The sequence below is a fragment of the Haliaeetus albicilla genome, chromosome 3 (assembly GCF_947461875.1).
Source record: "Haliaeetus albicilla chromosome 3, bHalAlb1.1, whole genome shotgun sequence".
In the NCBI taxonomy this organism is placed as follows: domain Eukaryota; kingdom Metazoa; phylum Chordata; class Aves; order Accipitriformes; family Accipitridae; genus Haliaeetus; species Haliaeetus albicilla.
The window spans coordinates 64,768,827-64,789,696 of record NC_091485.1 but is presented as its reverse complement, the minus strand read 5'-3'; the positions used below and the strand labels follow the sequence as shown (position 1 = coordinate 64,789,696).

The 20,870-nt window shown below is 43.3% G+C and overlaps 1 protein-coding gene across 1 annotated transcript in view; it reads right to left on the bottom strand.

Annotated features, from left to right (window-relative positions):
- The window catches only part of FER1L6 (fer-1 like family member 6), a 91,563-nt gene extending 76,026 nt beyond the window's left edge, over positions 1-15,537 (bottom strand). Inside the window, exon 1 of the mRNA XM_069778632.1 lies at positions 15,389-15,537. Within this exon, the coding sequence (XP_069634733.1) occupies positions 15,389-15,537 (149 nt within the window). The remainder of the gene's footprint in view (positions 1-15,388) is intronic.
- Between the last annotated feature and the right edge of the window lie 5,333 nt (positions 15,538-20,870).

Below are 20,870 nucleotides of genomic sequence, written 5' to 3'. Positions count from 1 at the left end.
AGGGTGCACCTGAGCTATCCTGCACCCCTGGCCCCACCGGTTACCTCGGCCAAAGGCAGCTGTGACCACGCAGAGAAGTGTCCCTCAAAAACACTGGAGAGGCAGCAAGCACAAGCCACTTGCAAGGCTCAGCTATGGGAAAGAAGAGCATGGGGCTGTTCACCAAGATGGCAGAGCAGCATTCATTACACGTGGGATTTGCCAGACAGAATCTTCTCTGTAAAGGTCTAAGCTAAGTAAATGAAGTTTTCAGGGAACTGAAGGTATTAAGCCCTCACGACAGAGAGGCTCCATCACTTTGATATGTAAACTGCTTGTCACCGAGTGACAGTGTACGTGCTCCAAATATTATGCACGTGGGCAACATCCATGATGCTTAAGAAAATCATTTAGGCTTCTTAAAAATGTTCTGCAGATAATCTTTTTGTGACAGAAAGATTGTTCTCTTGGAAAGAAAAAAAAAGTAACCTTTCTTCAAATTTCCACAAAGAATGGTTTTTTTCACCACAGCTTCAACATAAATTCAATCAACTGCTGAAAACTTGAAAATTACTCCTTCCTCTCACCCTGGGATTGTGAAAATTTTCACAGGGAAATGATGCCACCAAGGGAAAGTTTCAAGCTTCCCTGCAGTTTCACCAGATTTGATAATGTCCCCAAAGTTATTCACACCCGTTTGTTATCCCTAAGCCCGGCATAAACCTGTGTGCCACCTCTAGGTAGACTCCAAAGATGTCATGAGGAAGTGTCGCCCATGTTCCCCACAGGATCTCCTGGCTTTCAGCAAGGCACTGCAAGAACCTGGGAAATCAGGAGAGACTTGGGGTGCAGAAAAATTCTTTCATCTGTCTTGGACCCATGGTGAGGTTGGAGGTTGTTAGTATTGTAGTAGTATGGACAAACTTCAGTGAAGATTTAGCCCCCCATATGCTATGTGATGCTCAAATACAGATAAAAATTTTGTTCCTTCCTGGATCCAAGCAGCTCATTTAAGATACAGTAAAACAAATTCGTGTCCAAAGAGAAGGTGGAGGAAAGAGTTCCTGCAGGCTACCAACAGGTTTCCTGTTGTAAGTGCCTTGATTAGAAGCAATTAAAAATCAGCCATCTCAGCTAATCAAGGACATTGCTTAGTTCAAAGAGGACTGAGTGTCCTAGCTCCTTCCGCATGGGTATTGTAAAAAAATCTGGAGTAAAGACAACTCTTTCTCTTCTGCATAAGTACAGTGACAATGTGGGCCCTCGTTTATGACTGTGATTCACTGAGTTTTCCCTGATATAAATAGTAAATAAGAGTGGGACACCAACCATACCTCAGCATTTGGCTATACTCAGACCATGTTGGATTTGCACCAGAAATCTGTAAATACAAGGGTTCATTTCCCATTATCGGTGCCACATGTCCACTTGGTCTCTGAATTAATTTTCGTATTCTTTGAAATGTGAAAAAGGCTCACAGACTATATTTTCTTCTCATCAAGATTAATCCAGGGCAGCTTCCAGCTTTCCAGCTTGTTAGCTTTCCAAAAAAATCCTTTCATGACCTTTCTTTTTCATTTAAGCTGTCCTATCATCGCAGAGGCTTCATGATCACTTCTTGCACTGGATAATGTTCTCTCAGATACACAATAATTGCAGTTTGCAGTCTAATTTAAAGGAAAGCTGGCAAAAAAACTCAAAACACTTCAGAGCTGTCAGCAAGAGAGTACAAGTGACCTTACTAAATATTCAATCTCCTTAGAGTTTCTCCATATTGGTGAAACTTTGTTTCTTCTTCCAGTAAAATCCTTCCAGAAGTCTGTGTGCTCAGAGAATTGACATATGAGGAGAATGGCTTCTTGCTGTGGGAATGGTCACACATCATCCAGAGACAAACGGGCACTTCGGGGGTGCAGGTTATATACTTCACTTTAGACACTTTACTGTAGGACAGCAGAAATCACTTCTCCATTGGTTATAAAGTCAGAAGAATAACCTGAGCCATCTAAACACAAGCATGTGTAGCTCGAGGAAGGACTTTCCGTCCCTTTCCACAAGTCCCCCCTCTCAGTGCAGCTTTCTACCTCTTGTTCAAGGAAAACCCAGCCTAGGGCTTAACCTGCATTAGAACAAGATGCTTCTCAAGGTCCGTTTTTGTAGCCATGAGCCTTGGGATGCCCTTCCCTAGTGCTGGCGTGTGAGCCATGCTCCCGCTGGGCACAGCGGAATGAAACCACAGAGCGAGATTTGGAAACACAGAGGGCAGACACAGAAACAAACCCTGTTTTATCCAGTACGTCTCCTGAGACCATCCAGAAGTCCTCAGGCGGACAGGGTGAGTGAGCTGCCAGCGTGGTCCTGGCAGCAGAAAATCCTTATTGGAGCAGCTGCCCTGCTTTTCTTCCCCCCAAGTCCCTTCCTCCCTGGAAGCAGCAGTCTCAGCAAACTTTTTGGCACCATCAAAATGATTTAGTTCAGGGATGATCAAAGGTTTGTGTGGCTCAGATCTGAGCCAGCTCCAGTGCCTAAGGATTGTAAAGCTATGGGTATGGTGCCTTGACTGAGAAAGCGTTAGAAATTGAAGAAAGAGGAAAAACAGCCTTCAGCCTTCTCGCACATGAATGTAAAATTTGTTAGGTGGGTCTCTATCTTTGCATTTTGTTATTTGCATTTTGTAAGGCGGCTTGTATTTTTCTTTTTTTTTTGCGGCTCCTTAAAATTCTGCTTCTTTCAACATAATGTCATTTTCCAAAGAGTTTTGCAGTAGATCAAACTGTATTGCACTACGTGAATAATTATCTCCACATGATTAGTTCTAATTTTCATCAAATAAACACAAGCAAAAAGAACGTAATTCTCTAGGTTATAAATGTTTTCTCTTTCCCTTTTAAATGCAAAAACATAAGAAAGGCTCTTGACTAATTTTATCACTTCCACAATATGTACTGGTCAAGGAAATTGAAAGGAAAATTAAATTACCTCATAATTTATACCACTCATTTCAAAGAGTAAAACGTAATTACAATACAAAGATGGGGCTTCAAAATAAAAAGCCTAATCAATCTAAAACTATAACGTGAGCATAACTGGTTAATTAAGAAACATTTTTTTATTAAGCTAGTATGTCATTTGTGGTAACAAATGAAGTCCCAGGGAAGAAATTTATTGCAATTACATTTAATTGTCAAAGAGGCCTGAATAAAATAAATTCTGTGTTCTTGGACATATGGAAAGCAGAAAACATCTTAATGAATGTTTAATGATGTACTAATTTTATGCCTTCTTTTCTCAGGATTACAGAAGTTAAGGGAAGATTTTGCCTGTTTATTCATTTAATTTATCTCCTTTGCTAGCGCAGTGTTGCTTCGTACAGTATATTGTCAGACACTTTACCCTGATTCAGTAATGAGACTCCCTTTATTCCAAAACCCATTATTTCTGCTGTGGTTCTTTCACAGCCCAGAGCTCTCACTAGCTGTCTTAACTTGTTTTCATTTTTCCTGATTTCCCACTGGTTCTACTGTTTTGACAGGTCCAAGGATTTGCAATGGAAAATCTTCAGCTCCTCAAGAAGGTGAATACATAATCCCGTATGACAAGCTGCTATTTGAAAACCAGCTGTGGCACACACACAGGTATGAGCTCTGAAGCTTGGGGTTTCTCACATCTATGTGACACTATGACATTATATATCTTGTATCAACTATTAATATCCCATCAATAAGAAAATTGCAAGGTGACAATATGGTGGTCAATATTAATTGTACACTAACTCTGTACATTCAAGAGCAGGCTGTAAATTAGCTATTACAACTCAGGAAAAAAATTCTTCTGTCTTTGTGGATAATTCTCTGTATAACTTCAGTTTATTGCACTACAGCAGTCAAAAACTGAAATCAGCCATCAGGAAGTGTAAAAAATGAGATAAAAATATGACAGGGAACATCAGATGCCACTAAATTACTGCATTTTGGCCACTGCTGGCTGCTCTGATTGCTCGTCTCAAAAGGCACTCAAACCTCAGCAATGTGCAGAAAACACTGGTAAGTGATCAGAGGAGGATAATGGCTCCTGGCAGAGTCTATTCAGCCTGGAAAAGAGATGATAGCCTGTGTTTTTAAGGTGGTGCAGGTAAAATAATTACCTCCAGTCTCCAGATCTCAGGAAAGATAATGGGGTTAGAGGAGGCACAGAAAAAGGGTGGGAGAAGCCACCTCATGACAGACTGAAAAAGCTGGGACTCTTCATTTGGAGAAGGGATGACTAAGTGGGAATAGGGTCAAAGTTTACAAATTTAAGCTGGTGAATAAGATGAAAGCAGAGTTGCTTGTTACTCAGCAAAACCCACAACACTAGAATGAGGATGCACTTAATGAACCAGGTCTAAAAATACTAAAAGGTCCAGACAGGGATGTATCCATTAACACTCATGATAAAAATGTTCTGGATGCTGGGGGGAATGAACCACAGAAAGCAGCCAGGCTGGTGTGCTTTCCCTGAATATCAACTCCTTTTGCCACTGCTGGAGACAGAGCACCATCCCAGATGGATACTGGATCTGACCTCATAGGGTATTTCTCACGTTCCGGTGGTTCCCTGATCATAAATACCAGATCTGTGCATGGCTGGGTCACCTGGCAGTCGTGCTAGATTTGAATCAGGTATGGGTTCATTATCACATTTCTGTCAAAATGATCAAAGCACACAACACAAGCTTTCTCCAGAATTATACCTAGTCCAGCATAAAGCCTCATAGTGAAAAGCTAATCCATGCCTGGAACACTGTTGAACAGGAGAGTTCATCCCCAGTTATCACTGCCTCATACAAACACCATGTTCTTGAGAGGTGCCTGGATTTACTGTATTGTCTAACTGCAGCTGAAGAGGTGTTTGGAAGTGATCTATAAAATAACAAGTGACATGGAGAGATGAATAGAGAAGCAGTCTCTCAGTTTCAGTCCCCAGACCACAAAATGGGATCACTCAGTGACATTATCAGGCAACAAGTTTAAAATAAATGAGCAGAGGTGTTCTTCAGTGAGATACATAAATCATAAGACACGTTGCAAGGAAGGTTGTTGAGCCCAAAGAATTCAAAGAGATTTCAGGTAAATTTATGGAGTTTGGGGCCAGAGGGTCCGATGTCCATCCAGCTCATAAACTTCCTAACTGCGTGAAACTGCTAAGGGCAGGATCCCTTGCTCATACTTATTTCACAGACTCTTTTCCCAAATATCCACCTTTGGCCCCTCTTGGGAGGCAGAAACTGGGGTGAAGGAGCCCTTACGGTTTGACTCGGTTGCTTCCATGTTTTTAGTATTTTAATTAAAAAGTATTACTTCCCTAGAAGCTGTTTTATGAAGAATGACTAAAAGATAATCTGGAAGAAGAAATACCAGGTATAATCAAACACACTCTGAACAACCTATAATTTGAACTTTCAAATTGTGCACAGTTCTGCCACAAATGATCTTAAACTCCAAAGCTCTGAGAAGGCTTCAGAGACAACAGCAGCACAGCACGGAACCTCTGCAAACACTGGCCATTTACACAGGCACACACAGCCTTGGTTCTTTCAAATATTGTCCCTTCTGCAGAAAAGCAATGACTTTTTATTGACACATTTAGCATCCTTATACATCATGAGTCATAACAGCAAAGAAGCCACATCCTGAACAGATGCAAATTAGTGGTCATATTCAACAATTTTTCTTATGTTAATGCACAAGAGCTGCGTAACAGACCTACTAAATACTAACATGACTACAAAATAAAGAATGCAGTTATTACACACAGGGAGTTAATTTCTCCTGTTCCTGCACCTCTTTGAGTCCTTTCCTCCCTCCACAGGGAGCTTGAGCCATCACCCACTGGTCTCAGAAAGTCTTCCCTTGACTTCGTGCAGGTACAAATTATTAAAGAAAGTACAGGGCAGTACAGAATAGATAAATACCAGCAATAATAATCACGTCTGCCGGGAGCAGTTAAACAAGCGTTAAAGGACTTGTTTATTTTCTTTTCTTTCAAGAAGTTTTTAAATATAATTAGCTGAATTTAACTCAAACCTTGGAAGAATTTCCTGAGGGTATTAGACATACCTGTGGGCTTGAGGTGCCACTGCTGAGGGCTCCATCCTTCTGTTTTTCTTCCAGTCACTACCTTTTACATTGGGAACAGGCTCTCCAAGCTTACATTTGCATTTAAGACTGCGTTTAAGTTTGCTACTTGCTGGTAGCAAACATGGTGGCTGGTTAGTCAAGTTGGTAAAACACTGAACAAGAACAAAGATTTATCCCTGTGCAAACATTAACTCCTTTTGCTCTGCAGAGGCCTGTAGGACCAAGTCAGTGAGCCACGCCTCCAAACTAAAAGGACACTGAGATTTTCATACCCACTAAGACACTTTGAAAAGGTTTAGATTTCAGACAGACTGAGCAACCACTCTCTGGAAAAATAGGCTTATTTTAAGTATTAATGTATTTACGCCCACTTATTATTTAATAAGAACATAATTTCTTTTTCTCTATTTTCTCACTTTTTCCACCCATAACGCGTCTGATGTCCCTATTGCAGCCTAGCGTACAGGGCTCTGGATTGTGGTTTCCCCCTTCTACTTCTCCCATCTCCCCAGTTAAAAGGCTTAATATGTGTTATTTTTAGTTAGTGCACTTTCACATTATTCCCAACTCTTGCCTCCAGTCTTGTATGTACAGCTACTTCCTTAACATTTCCTCTTGGGCATACTCCAGTCCTTGCTGAGAACAGGTTACAGAGGCACAAGACCTCTTTTGTTCTGCACTTCCCACAAGAACATTTTCACACTGTTCTTAACCTTTGATGGGAACTGACCTATAGAGAGGACAGTCTATAACCATGAGGCTGAATGTCTCTTTAAAGACACCTTTGGAAATAAGTATTTGAACCCCAGCAGAGCAGGGAGATTCGTTCTGCCCAAGGTACATAATTGAGTTCCTTGCTGTGATGAAGTACCCATAGCATGTGAGGCATCAGTAGTTTTACTGGAGTGAGAAATGCATCAGAGAAACGAAATGACATTAGACAGCTTAACCCAAGCGATCAGCCAGGTTCAAACTTCTGCATCCTTTTGGGTTTTGGGGGTGACATTTGGGAGATGGCTACCTCTTCAGGTCAGGCTTATTTGCTCTGCCTTGGTTCATCAAAGTACAAGCTTCCAGCCTAGCTGTCCAGAAGCTAACCTGCCCTTCACCAGCACCAATCATACTCTTGTTTGACTTGAGTGGTTGGGCAAAGCTCTGCTAGGAGGATAAATGGTAATTAAATCAGATATATCTCATACACTCCTATATTTTTAAAAAGCATGTGCAAAATCCCCTTTTCTCTACTGGAACAGAAAATTAAATGCCCTTTTTTTTTTTTCATTCAGCCTTCTGAAGTTCACAGTTAGGCCCAAGTTCTTATTCTGTTTTTTTTTCTGGGGGTGTTTCTCTTCAATTTCTTTTCTTACTTTCTCTCATCTTCCTTCTCTTTCTAACACAAACACCGCACCATAAAAAAATAACAACAATAACAGAAATCACCAGCAGCACAAGCCTTAGGTTTGGGTGATGATGTGCCTATGGCCCAGGTGGTTACTGTTGTTTTAGTGTTCTAATTCCCTTAAAAGGCTTAATAGCTTTTTCAGTGAAAAGCATGAGCTACACTAAGGAAGGGTATAGCAACACGTATAATAGCACATAATAGCACACCTAGTCCAGGCAGACTTGGCTGACAGCAGAACAATGTGGTCCCTCGAGACATGCCATACAACACTGCAACTTCAAAGCACATTCACCAAAGCCAGGTTTTAAAGCACTCTGTTTCTAGATGAAATCCTAAACACAGTGAGCAGTCACTGAGCCCTCTCAGTGGAGGGTTGCTTACAGCCTGGTAACAATCCTCCCCCCCCCCAAAAAAAAAAAAAAAAAAAAAAAGAAAAGAAAACATCAAATTTTTCATTTCATGACTTCCAGCCCATCTCTCTTGCAGGGCTGAATTCAGAAATTATTCATGACCAATACAGAACAGTTTCACTACCTTGCCCTAAAATTTCCAACTGAATAAGCTGAACTGGCAGCTCTGCAGAAAAAAGGCTGTCGGGGAGAGGCACTCCTGGGTACTCTGAGTACCCACCAGTGGATAATTGGTTTTGCTCACCAACATCCTGGCAAGCAACCAAACTTTTCTTGCAAAGGCTGAGAGGCTGCAAGCCACCTACACCATCTGAGTCCCAAACAGCTTCTTTCCTAACTGTACAAAGCTTCCTATAAGACCTGAAACAAGCCAGCAAGCATCTCCTTTGCTCAGCTGGAAACAGTGGCTCTACAGTGAGCTCCTAATTAGTACTTGAGTAGCAAAAGCTGAGGTGACACTTCAACAGCTGTTCTGACCTAATTGGGACTTTCTCTCTTTCTTTCTTTCTTTCTTTCTGTTTCTTTCTTCCTTTCTTTCTTTCTTCCTTTCTTTCTTTCTTTTTGAGATGGTAACAAAAACAGGTTGTGATTAAAAGAGGAGATACTTTATTGGGAAGGAGAAAGTAAAGAGTATGTGTGTCTTGACTGCTTCATTTTGTATAGGAAAAGTTTTCAGACTTATGGACTTTAACAGTCAAGGTTCAATGTGCAAAGAGGTGTAAATCAGCCCCCAAGCCACATGGGATGCCTGCCTTGAGCTGCCTACAGGGCTTTTTTAAGAGAAGGTTTAATGCTGAAAGATGGGGTTGTAAACATGTACACTGCTCCTCAGTCCATGTGCCTCCACACTGGCAAGACTTGGCATGGAGGAGAAGTCCCACTAGCTGTTTTATAACTAAGTGCTGTAACAGCAAGGAAAGGCTGCGAGGGTGGTATCTCCTGTTCTTGTTGCTGGGAAGGACCACGTTCCAGCTGCAACTTCTGCTCGTGTTTTCCAAAGTTTACTTTTCCAGAGCTGCTGTGCAACAAGTAGGGTAGGAGCAGATTCCATCTATGTGCCTACCCATACACTGGAATCAATCCATGTTTGCAGAGCACCTGGTAAAATGCAGAGCCTTGCCCCAGGAACTACCCTTTCCATTTATTATTAATCACTAAAAAAGTCATAGCTGCTATATAGAAGATATGTGCTGAATTATTGAAATCAGTCTGTGATGTTTCCTATCTGTGTGACCATTGTACTGATAATTCCTTTCCCCTCACCTTTTGCCTGTCTTCGCTAGTGAAACTAAAAGCTCTTCACAACAGAGACTGTCTGTGCACATATCCTGGCCCAAACACAGTGAGGTCCTGACCTCTACCTGCCATTGTATCAAGGGCAGTGAAAAATGTCACCAGAATAATTCTGGCTGTTGCCGTGGCACACAGTAAATCCTCACTGAGGGGCACAGTGTCCAGGGTTGGGATAACAGGCTTCAGGGGGTTGGTAGCCAAAATTGAAGCTTTCTTCAGCAGGTGGTTAATGGCATCCTATTGAAATTGGTGTAAAATAAGGGGGGCTGGTTCTGGCTGTGGTGTTGACACAGGAAAGCGGCAGCAAACAGCCCCGTGGGCACCCTCCCATCACCAACCGTCCCTCAGAGAACACTCACATCACAAATCACTGCCTGGGGGGTGACATCTTCCTGAGCCCTGCCTCTTTTCTCCCCTCCCCTAGTAAATCCATCCCTGCTAATATTTGTTAAACTCATTTTTTCCTGCTGTGCTCAAAGGCCAACTGCGCTTTGCATCTCCCATTGCCATCCAGCAGAAACACCTCCCGCACCAGGCTGCGAGAATCAACCTACCAGCCACAGCACCGATGCCTTCGTGCTGGCTGTGCAAGGTGGCACAGGGCAGTAATCCTTCTGCCCAATGAATCGCTCTGTGCCACGGGAACAGGTGAACAGAAAGTACTGGGGTTTTCATTTTATGAATCTGAGGCTGAACAGAAACTCCCTTGTATTGACAAAGAGGGTGTTTCTCTGAGCTGCCTGATAAATCGAGGTGGGAGCTGTGCCCAGCACCAAGTTATAGGATGTTGAGGAGTGTAAAGAAATAGAAAGCTTACATAAGGGGAGGTTTTCAATAGTCAATACGTTTAAAAAGTGACTCAGCCCCTCTTCTCTCACAAAAAAAGTAGACCAGTCCTGGGCTAAGCCAGGCCTCCAGTGGAAGGGAAGGAATAAGGAGAAAGTCAGGATATAGAGCCTATTTCCAGCCTCACTCCTGCCATATCCATGAAGTTACATAGCTTTGGATGGTCTGTTCGGTTAATGGTTTTAAAACATTTACCTGTCCCATGGGAAGAGCATCAGGAGACTTAAGTGTTGTTTGAGAACTCCTCTGATCGAAACCACGGTGTTTATAGAGATGGGCCAGTGCATCTAAGGCTTGAACAAAATGGTTCCTCACAACTACTATAGGCACTTAGTGATCCACATATTTTGTTTTCAGTTTCTCTAATGGGGGCAGAATATTGTTCTCAACCACCTTTGAAACCTTGAGGGACCCAGTGCCTTTTGCTCCACTGAGCCATAGGAACAGGTTGCCCAGAGAGGTGGTAGATGCCCCATCACTGGAAACATTCAAGGTCAGGTTGGACGGGGCTCTGAGCAACCCGATCTAGTTGAAGATGTTCCTGCTCATTGCAGGGGGGGTGGGACTAGATGACCCGTCAAGGTCCCTTCCAACCCAAACCATTCTATGATTCTATGATTCTAATTGGTCCCAAACTGGGCATGTTACTGCCAAATGCAAGCAGCTATAAATAGGAGTTAATTCATTTTGTGGTATGTCAGAGAACATGAACTGTAAATCGTCTGCATCGGGGAGTCCTCAAAGCATTGGAGCAACCTTATTTGAGAGAGAGTAATACTTGGTTAGAAAAACTGAGAAGCTTAAATAGGCCATCTCCTCAGCAGGTATAAATTGGCGTGTTATCTCAGTGACTGGGTGGCCCTAGAAATGGGATTACTGTAATTTTTAAGGGAAGAATCCATGTGTTAAAAACTATGCAGAAGCATCTAGCTAATGATCCAGCTGAAAATAAGAGGTTTGATAGAGCCAAGTATAAAAAAGCAGGATTTGACTTTTGTAAGTGATGCTGCAGAGCTGATCATGGGTCAAGAGAAGTGCCAGTATGGAAGCATCTTGTACATGAAGTACAGGACCATAGCAGGAGCATTTTCCCAATGCTTCCTGCAGCTTCAGGGAGCGTGTTGCAGGGTAGTCAGCCAGGGATGCAGAGCCAGAACTTGCCAACCGCTGTGAGACCTGGCTGGTGTGGGGCAATTCTGTGGGGTTACCCTCAGTGAGTGCATTTCTTCCTGAATATTGAAGTGGTGGATGCTTTGATGTAAAGGAAAAGATTTCAAATTTGAAAAATAAAATCAATGTTTTGTGGAAGTGAAGTATTACATTCAGAGCCCTACCCAGAGGGACCTCAGCTTTGTGATATCATCTCTAACTCAAACTTTTTGCACTTGCTTTACTAGAAATTTTTATTTTAGAATGAGAAAAACATACAGAAGTGCAGAGGGGGTGGTACTCGGGAGCCCTGAATTGTAATCCCAACTTTGCTTCAAGGCAGCAGAGCAGCTGCCGGCAGGTCTCCGTGCCCCTGCTTCCCCTTCCACCTACCTGCTTGTACAGCGGGTGCTGCAGCACGGCTCAGGCAGCACAAAGTGGCTCAGACCCCTGCTAATGCCTTTGGTTCTACTTTTGCAATGTCATTTAAAAACTATCTACAGAAGTAACGAAGCATCAGTGACAGGCTTGGGTCTGTGCCGGTCTGCAAAAGAAACCCGCTCAGCTGGCAAGGCAGAGAGAAACCTCATTGCCAGGTCAGCCAGGAGAAGTCTATAATCAGCACTGACACCTCACTTACTTAGTGCCCTGTGGGTGTAAAAACAAGCCTGGGTCTCCATCCTGGACAGGAACCGTTCCTGCTTAAGCTTTGCTCCTGTGAGGTCAGGCAGACAAGTATCCCTTACCGAGCCATTTCTCAGAGGCAGTGGTTCAACCCTTCACAGTCGGTGCCAGGTCTCAGCATTCAAGCCCATGTTTTGTAGCTCAGCTATGCATCCCACTTCTCCCCAAGGGGCTTGTTATTTTACAGTACTCACAACATAATCTTCAACTTTCCAAAGACTGTTGGCAAGATTTGTCAGCAAAATACTGTGGAGCTAGAAGAGGACAGGTATAATAAGTCCCAGCTGGGTGGACTTAGTGCACAATAATATGTAACGTTTGGACATGGTTGTAGGATCAGTCCCAAGTCAGAAGTTAGTCTCTTGTCAAGGTGTGAATTACACCACAGTGGTTTAACCTCTCACTCCCTTCCCCATACACACATTCCCAGTCTTTGAAGGCTGCCTGGGCCATGGATATGAAACATCCTTAGGGCTGCCCTACTTTGTACCAAACCCTGTCAGTCCCAAAGGCAGTCATGAGCTCTCCCATGCTCTGATGGGGAAACAAGGCTCTGCCTTCTGCTCTAGTACAGCTATTAGGACTCATTGCCCCAAACTACAGCTCACTAGTACAACCTCAAAACTCCTGTCTCTCCATCACTCTCCAGTGATGACGTAAAATATTCTGCAAATGACAATTAAGCAGTGACATTTGCAAAGATGCTTCTGTTTTATCAGCATGTTGTTTGCACTGGAACCTAACAGCTGGCTGTTCAGCAGGGAAGTATTAATCCCAAATGCATCCTTTCTGGCATAGGAGCAAAACCAGACTGTTTGCTGTGGGAAGTGCTCGGCATCTGAGCTCATCACACACATGGTGAGATTCTCCACCAAGTAGACATGAAGTTTAAACACTGTTCAGAAGGCTAAGCGTGTTGGTTTCCATAAACAAAGGGGCGTCTGAGCACAAAGCAGCTCAGAAGTTGCTCCATCTGGCAGAGAGCCTTTTTTTTATTCCAGCCTCAGAAAGGTTGTAGCTCACCTTACCAAGACAAGTACAGAGGTCCAGCAGCAAGAGACCTGTTGGGCACACGCAAGGACCCTGATGGGCACATGTGGACAATAAGGGATATAGGTTGCCCTCCCAGAATTTCACCAACAGCTCCTGCCAATTCTTGAGCACATAATACAGTTCTCTATGTACAGCTGCCTATGTATGAGATTAAAGTAATGATTTTTGCATTGCCCATGTGCTGACAACACTTTTTCACGTCCTATGTCCCTGTGATCCTACATCACCAACATCGGTTCTCTTTCCTTTTTAAATCTATCCTTCCATCATAAATCTGTTCTTTTGTGCCTACTTCAGTCCTAGTCTGAATAAGTAACAAGACAGTCATTGACCAACGTAAAAGATGCTCCTAGAGGAAGAGGCTAGTAGCAGGTGTTTCTGACATTTCTTGAAACAGGGTGAATATCCCACTTCCCTTAAAGTGCTAAGAATTCATTCATTTCTGGCTCAGTGGGGCTGTGAGATGCTAGAGCTTAACAGTTACATATTCCAGAACAACCTCCTGTTCTGCAAAACTTTCAAATTAATCTTCAGTATGCTTTTAGAGGATTATCTTCATAACAGACTTATATCTCTTGAAAGCCAGAAGAGCAGATGCTGCCTTCAGCCTTTCTATAGATATCAAGTTTAAACTGAGCATTTTATGAAATAGCTGGTACAGTAATTGTGTCCAAGTTCAGACAGCAATCATTGCAGGGTGATTCGATTTTCACTCTGGATAGTCTGTACCCTGCCAGGACAAATAAACTTCTTCCTTCTCCGGTCCTGAACTAGACATGAGAGAGAGAGAAAAAAATATCACCTTGAATAATTATTTGTAGAGCATTAGGTTATTGCCCAAGCCAAATCCCAGGGAGCTTCCAAGGGCTACAAGCAGGACACAGGGCTGCTGCCACTCAGCACCAGGTGACCCGCTGGAGGTGCTGATCAGGGGGGTAGCAATGGCCAGCCACAAGTACATGTGCTTTGTGCTGATGCTGCCAAATGCCCTTAAATTGGACTGGAAATCAATCTCCACCGGTGCTGCAGCAATTCAGTTTCCATTTGCTACCAGAAAACCCAAACTTGTAAAAAAAAAGTGTGCAACCAGCCCAGACTTTCCATAAAATCACCCTCTCATTCAAAGCCAGCTGTATCTTTCAGATGAGAGGGCCTGCAAGTTCCCCAAACATCTCCTCTCTCCACTTTTATCGTAGCCATCAATATAGCATCATTCATCAGTATTGCTCCTTCATTTTATTGGAGTTGGAGGGAAGCTGTTCAGGCAAAGGCTGTATAAAATGCCTAGAGCATTACCAGTGTCTAAAATGAACATCTTTATGCCTCAATATTTTTTCTCATCAATGTCCCTGAGAGCATCCTGCCTTCACAGGGTTCAACTCAAAGGAGCTTGCTGTTCTGGGGTGTGATTCACGCTTTGTCAACAATCAGCACATTTGGTTGAACAAAGCACTTTCAATTACTGCGGTATTTCTCAAGGTGTTTGGAAGCAGCTGAGTTCCAGCAATTGCCACAAGCATTGTTAGTATCAGAGATGGAAATAGCTGGTCAAAAATAGCTGTTTGCATAGTCTGGCAAGGAGCCTGTCTCCAATAAAAGTTTGGAATGAACCTCCTTGTGAAGGATCAGGTCTGCAACCCTTGTGCTTCAAATTTCATTTGTATTTTACTGGGACTATTTAATAAAGAAGAAAAGCAAACAACCATGAAATAATGTACAGATTATTATATGCAGAAAGATTGTTGGAGGAATGACTAATATGCCCCCTTCTATATAAACATACAGAGAAATAATTAATCTTCTATTCATAGAATCAGAGGAATCATAGAATGGTTTGGGCTGGAAGGGACTTTTGCAAATCATCTAGCCCAACCCCCCTGCCACGAACAGGGACATCTTTCACTAGATCACGTTGCTCAAAGTCCCATCCAACCTGACCTTCAACACTTCCAGTGATGGGGCATCCACAACTTCGCTGGGCAACCTGTTCCAGTGTCTCAGCACCTTCATCATAAAAAATTTCTTCCTTATGTCCAATCTAAACCCACCCTCTTTCAATTTAAAACCATCGTCCCTTGTCCTGTCACTACAGGCCCTGGGAAGAAGTCTCTCTCCGTCTTTCTTATAAACTCGCTTTATATATTGAAAGGCCGCAATAAGGTCTGCCTGGAGCCTTCTCTTCTCCAGGCTGAACAACCCCAACTCTCTCAGCCTGTCTTCGTAGTAGAGGTGCTCCAGGGCTCTGATCATTTTTGTGACCCTGCTCTAGACACACTCCAACAGGTCCATGTCCTTCTTGTCCTGGGGACCCCAGAGCTGGATGCAGTGGTGGCAGGGGACTCCAGGTGGGGTCTCATGAGAGCACAGTAGAGGGGAAGAATCACCTGCTGGCCACACTTCTTTTTATGCAGCCCTGGACACGATTGGTTTTTGGGGCTGTGAGTGCATATTACCAGCTCATGTCCAATTTTTCATCCACCAGTATTGCTAAGTCTTTCTCCACCAGGCTGCGCTCAATCCGTTCATCCCCCAGTCTGTACTGATATTGGGGATTACCCCAACCCGTGTGCAGGACCTTGCACTTGGCCTTGTTGAAATTCATGAGGTTCGCATGGGCCCACTCCTCAAGTCAGGGTCCTTCCGGATGGCATCCCTTACATCAGGTGAATCAACTGCACCGCTCAGCTTGTGTCTTCTGCAAACTTGCTGAGGGTATTCATATTACTCCAGGAGAAAAGCAATACATCACTGAAGTCATTTTTCATACCCACTATTTCAAAAACATTTCTTCCCTAGCATAATTGATTTGCTTTTCCTTGTGCTGCAGTCCCTAACAGAGCTGCTGAGCTGTAGTGAATAGGACTATTGCCTCAAACTTGCAATAAAAGTCACCCACTATGTTCACCATTGCAGGGGTCGAGGAAGAGAGGGTCCCACTGCGTATTAGCAGGCAGGATCCTCCTAGCAGACCAGTGGAGACAGACAGGCTCTTCCAGACAGCATTTAACAGCAAAGGCTTATCTGGTATTATGTGAATTGCTGTCAGGAGGAATACTTCCCTCAATGACAAGAAGCATCCTGGATCCTATATAATACCTAAAATTAATCAGAATAATCCCACACAGTCTCCTATTGCCTTTCTACTGTGCTAAGCCCTTTTCAGAAGACACTTCCTTTTGTTTATTTTAAATGCATTCCTCAGTATTGCAGCAGAAATATCTATCTGATAATAACTAGAAATCCTTCCTTCTGAGGATTTCAGAAGGCTTTGCAAGGGCAAGCATAGACACATTTTAAAGACGGCAAAATCAAGGAACAGAGAAGTTAATGGTCCTACAGGGGCTAGGCTATAAGTCATAGCTTGCAGTTCCTACCTGCTTGCCCAAAAGGCAGGATTATTTGGGCTGTGAAAAAAGGTGAGAAGTGAAGCTGATGTTGGCTTTAGAAAGGATTACTTAATTTTGTCATAAGCAATGCATTACAGCAAGTCTCTTTTTTATCTTCTATAATTCCTTGCCACGAACAAATCCCCAGTATGAATGTGCAGTCTCTCGGAGAGGCAATACAGCCATTTGCTCTCAGTGGAGAAACTATCCTACAACATCTCTGTCCTGGAGGAAGCCACAATGCGCAGCGGATTTTGGACCCCTTTGCCTTCAGCAGGGACACACCAAAGCCCGATAGTTTTCCATCTGTGGAGTCCATTGTAAGGGACGAGCCTTTTTTAGCCACTTCTACTAGGGCAGCTTTTCTGACGGTGCTGGCTAAAACCATTGTTTTAGAACTAGCCAAAGCCCTGAGTTACAGCTTGGAAGAGACACAGCTGATGAGAACAGGGTTCAGGCACAACTGAGTTGTCTTGTATCAGTATAAATCACTAACTGCACGAAATGCCAAGTAATTTCACTTAACATAAATGTCTGTTGTTGCTGGTTCAATTCAATCAGATTATCTCCTATTTTCAAATAGAAGCCCAGAGTTACTACTGATCAGGCACAGCACGCATGGCTCAGCCTTGGTCTCCATGGGCAGGTTGGATAATGGTTCTTCCAGGATTTTTACATGGCTCCAGCCTGCACAGACAGAAACACCAAATTTTAAGATATCCATTGTCACTTAAAAGATTGTGTTCTTCAGAAATGCTATAAGATGCACAGAAAATCCACCTCATCTCCTTGGGAGGCAGTAAGAGTAAGGAGCTAGCAGGAAAAATATGCTTTACTTCAATTTTGACATTTGCAAAGGTGCAGCTTAAAAAAGAAAAAAAACAACACAGGAAACAAGACTTTCAGGGTGACTTTCACATCAAAATAAAGCAGGAAATATGGATCAACACTGACAGAGAAATTTAGGCCAGATGTTCAGTTGGTGTCAATCAGCACAGTCCCTCTCACGGGTTCCCCACTTACACCAGCTGGATCCAGCTCAGCCACCCAGCCAGCACTTTCATCAGAAAGCATGAGAGGATGAAGACATAAATACCCCATCTAGTCACAATATGGGGTTTATGTGAGTGTCATCTGTTGCCACACATCTAGTTGCCAGTGACAGATTCATCTCACCTAACTTCAGACATCTAGAGGTAGGCTGCTACATCCCAGCCAGTCATGCCAGGTAATCAGTATCAAGTAGACATCAGAAATACATCCATATGAATCCGGCACCAGAAGTGTCCATTTCTCCCCATCAACTGGGAAGGGAGTCTAGACACTTGAGACATCTACATTTGTCCAGATTAATCCCATCCCCATGTGGCAAGCTTGAGCAAGAGGGTGTAAAAACAACAAAAAAGGGTAGATCAAACTTTCTTAATGAGACAGAGAGAGACTTCAAATACAGAGAGATTGTGTAGAGTGTTTTGAGGCAAAAAAAAGAGATGTCTTTGTAAAATCCAGAGGATTTCACTTGAGAAGCCCAAATGTAAGGGTTTCCCTGGCCTTGCACTGACCCCCGCATGGAGCACAGCCCATCTTTTTGTGAACAGAATCAGTTTAGCTCTACCTCAGGGCTCTGCACAAGTAACTTGATGTCAGCGTTTCTCTGGGTTGGTGAAGGGGAGACAGCAGTGCAAGTTCTTTTCCACTCATGGCTGGAGTCACCAGATCTCCCCACTGCCAAGGGGGAGAGATTATCCATCACCCTGTCCTGATGGGGGAGTAAGTGACACTGCAAAGCCTGTCTGTGCCACCAGTGCTTTGGTCCTCAAATCCCACCTGGTGGTGCCTCTTCGAAGCCCTGTCGGGTCATTACAGGCATCCTTTGAGGATGAAAAGGGCTGAGTTGTGTCCTGTGAGCAGCAAGCTTTCTGCAGGAATGCAGATGTCTACAGTCCTGGTCCCCATTGGATGTATTTATTTGATGGGCTTGTAATAAAGAGTTTAAGGCAGAAGCAAACATTAATACAAGTAACGTAAAATATAACAGAAAAGGAAGATGGGGAAAAGCTGCATCAGAACTAATTCAGCAAAATTTCCCTGAGGTGTGCGCAGCACGTCACGTGTGCATTTGCAGGCAGGACCCAATGCTGGTGTTACACACAGGAGTCAAAGCATGTTTTCCAAGTCCCATCCAAAGACCTCATCATCAGTCACCTTTTCTATCCATGCAGTTCATTTTAGTCAGGTGAAGTTATTCAGTGATACCATTAGCAGCTTTAGGAGCAAGACCTGAATGCCAAATTCCCAGAGCTTTTACAGTAGCTCTGTAATAAACAATAAAAAGGTAATAAAATGAAAAAAAAAAGAAAGCAATAAAGAAGTAACAAGGAGTCAGGAAGAAGAGGAATGACTTGACTTAAAAAGCAGTGGTTTCACCTTTGGCAGGGGATGTCCCAATGCGTCACTGTCACTGCATGTGCAGCAAGTTGCTGGTGGTCACAGCAGATCACAGATGATTTCCCACATTCCCAAGGGGAAAGGGAACTGGAGAAGATCCCTGTCTCCAAGGGCAGCTTTCTCCATCTGCAGACAGTGAAACCAGGACCTTCCTGCCCCGGATTTCCCAGGTCACCTGCTGGAGGCACAGACTTGCTCTCCAGTGCCTGTACATCACCCTGACCCATGAAAATGCCAGGAAAAAGGATTCAAGGCATGTAATAAGGAAAGAGGAAGGCAGCTGCAATTAATGCATCCTTGAGGCAAAAAGTGTGCTGGAGGTATTTGCTTAAAATACTTCAGAGTGCCATTGATTTTTCTGTTGTTTGTTTCTCAGTGGAGAGCACTTTCTGGGTCTCCTAAGCCGCCACACTTTATCTAGGTGCAAAACCAGAAGCAGGAGGTTTCCCGCTGGGTTTACAGGCTTAGCACCAGGAGCTACTTCTACACAGACAGGTGATACAACCCTCAGGCTGGATTTTGCCTTTCTCAGCAAGCAAAACTTGCATCCATAGCTCATGTGTTGCTATGAATTAAGGGCATCTTGAGCAACGGCCCAATACTCAGAGCTCTAAATCTGAACTCTCAAGTTTTTCATGTGCCAGGACTTTTACACATGGGAGCTGGAGATGTGCTGGCTTGAGCCAAACTGCAGGCACTGACACATCCAAATCGCATGCTTGGACATAGCCACCATGTCAGGAGAGCTCAACCCATGACACTGAGCAATGGAGCCCCAAGACGCCAAACACCATCATGATCCGGCTAAACACGCCAGCACCCCAGCAGATGTTCATTTCATGCTCACATGCCAGTACTAGATTGTGCCATGAGGCACCAGGTTGACGAAAGCAAAATGCTCCCCAGGGAGCTCATGAGGGGATTCTCCCTCTCTCTGCCTTTCCCTCAGCAGTGGTACAGATGATGATCCATAGCACAGGGCAGAAAAAGGAGGGATTACAGATCCCTGAGCGCTTACAGAAACTCAAACCCTCCTCCATAGCAGTGTCAGCATAATCAGGTGCTTCTTGCAGCTGCCCAGAACTTGCTAAGGGGGGGTCAGCTCCTTCCTTGCTGCATGTTGTGTGGGTTTTCTGAGAAGCTTCCCGTGCCTGCCTCAGCCCAAACCTGCCTTGCGATGTGGGTTTCTCCAGTGTTGCACCCAACACAGCTACATGCCAGTAGCCTCAAAGAATTCAGACTATAGGGTGGCAAAGAGATATACACAAGTGGGAACAACTGTGCTTTGTTTTCAATTGTAAAATGATTTTTGGTCTCATTTGTAATAATTGTGCATTTACACCTTAATAAATAGCTGAAGTCGCATAATTTATTTTTAGTGGATTAAATCCTGCTGTCGGGTATGCTGATGGAAACACTGAAGCAATTATTTATTTCTCTAGAGCTATCTCAGAACACGCATCTGAGATAAAATCAAAATAAATAACTAGAATGTCAGCTCTAATATTACCCATATTTTCTTACTACTAATAGAAACCAGGTTCACTTCTGAAGTTACAATAACAGTACATAAGAAAACGAGACCATGGACTGAAAGAAATACTAAATACTTCAGCATCCTCAAAGTGAAAATCTATTTATGTCAGAAAGATCAATCTAAGCAAAGGACCCACAATAAATTGGTATTAATGTTTTTTAGATCATGCCATTGTGCTATTTCACATTTCCCTGTGAACACTTAAAATTCCTAAGTAAGTGCTTTAGCACTGCTTGTTTACAACGCTTTGCATTGTTACGAACTATGGTTTCTTGAAAATCAACTACATCAACTGAAATGGGGTGTATCTAATCCATGAAAAACAAACTATTACCACTTTCCAAAGCTAATAAACTGTTTAGAGTTAATTTTAAAAACCCTGAGCTTGGGAACTCTCTGGTGCAGAGACTAATCCAACACCCCAGGCATCTGATGGAGAAGATTTCTGTTGTCTGCAGGATCAGACCCACAGAACAGTAAATCACTCAGACTCCAAAACCATGTAGCTCTCTCAGCAGAACAAATCCATTTCGGTAGAAGAAACAGAAAAGTTGATCTAAATCT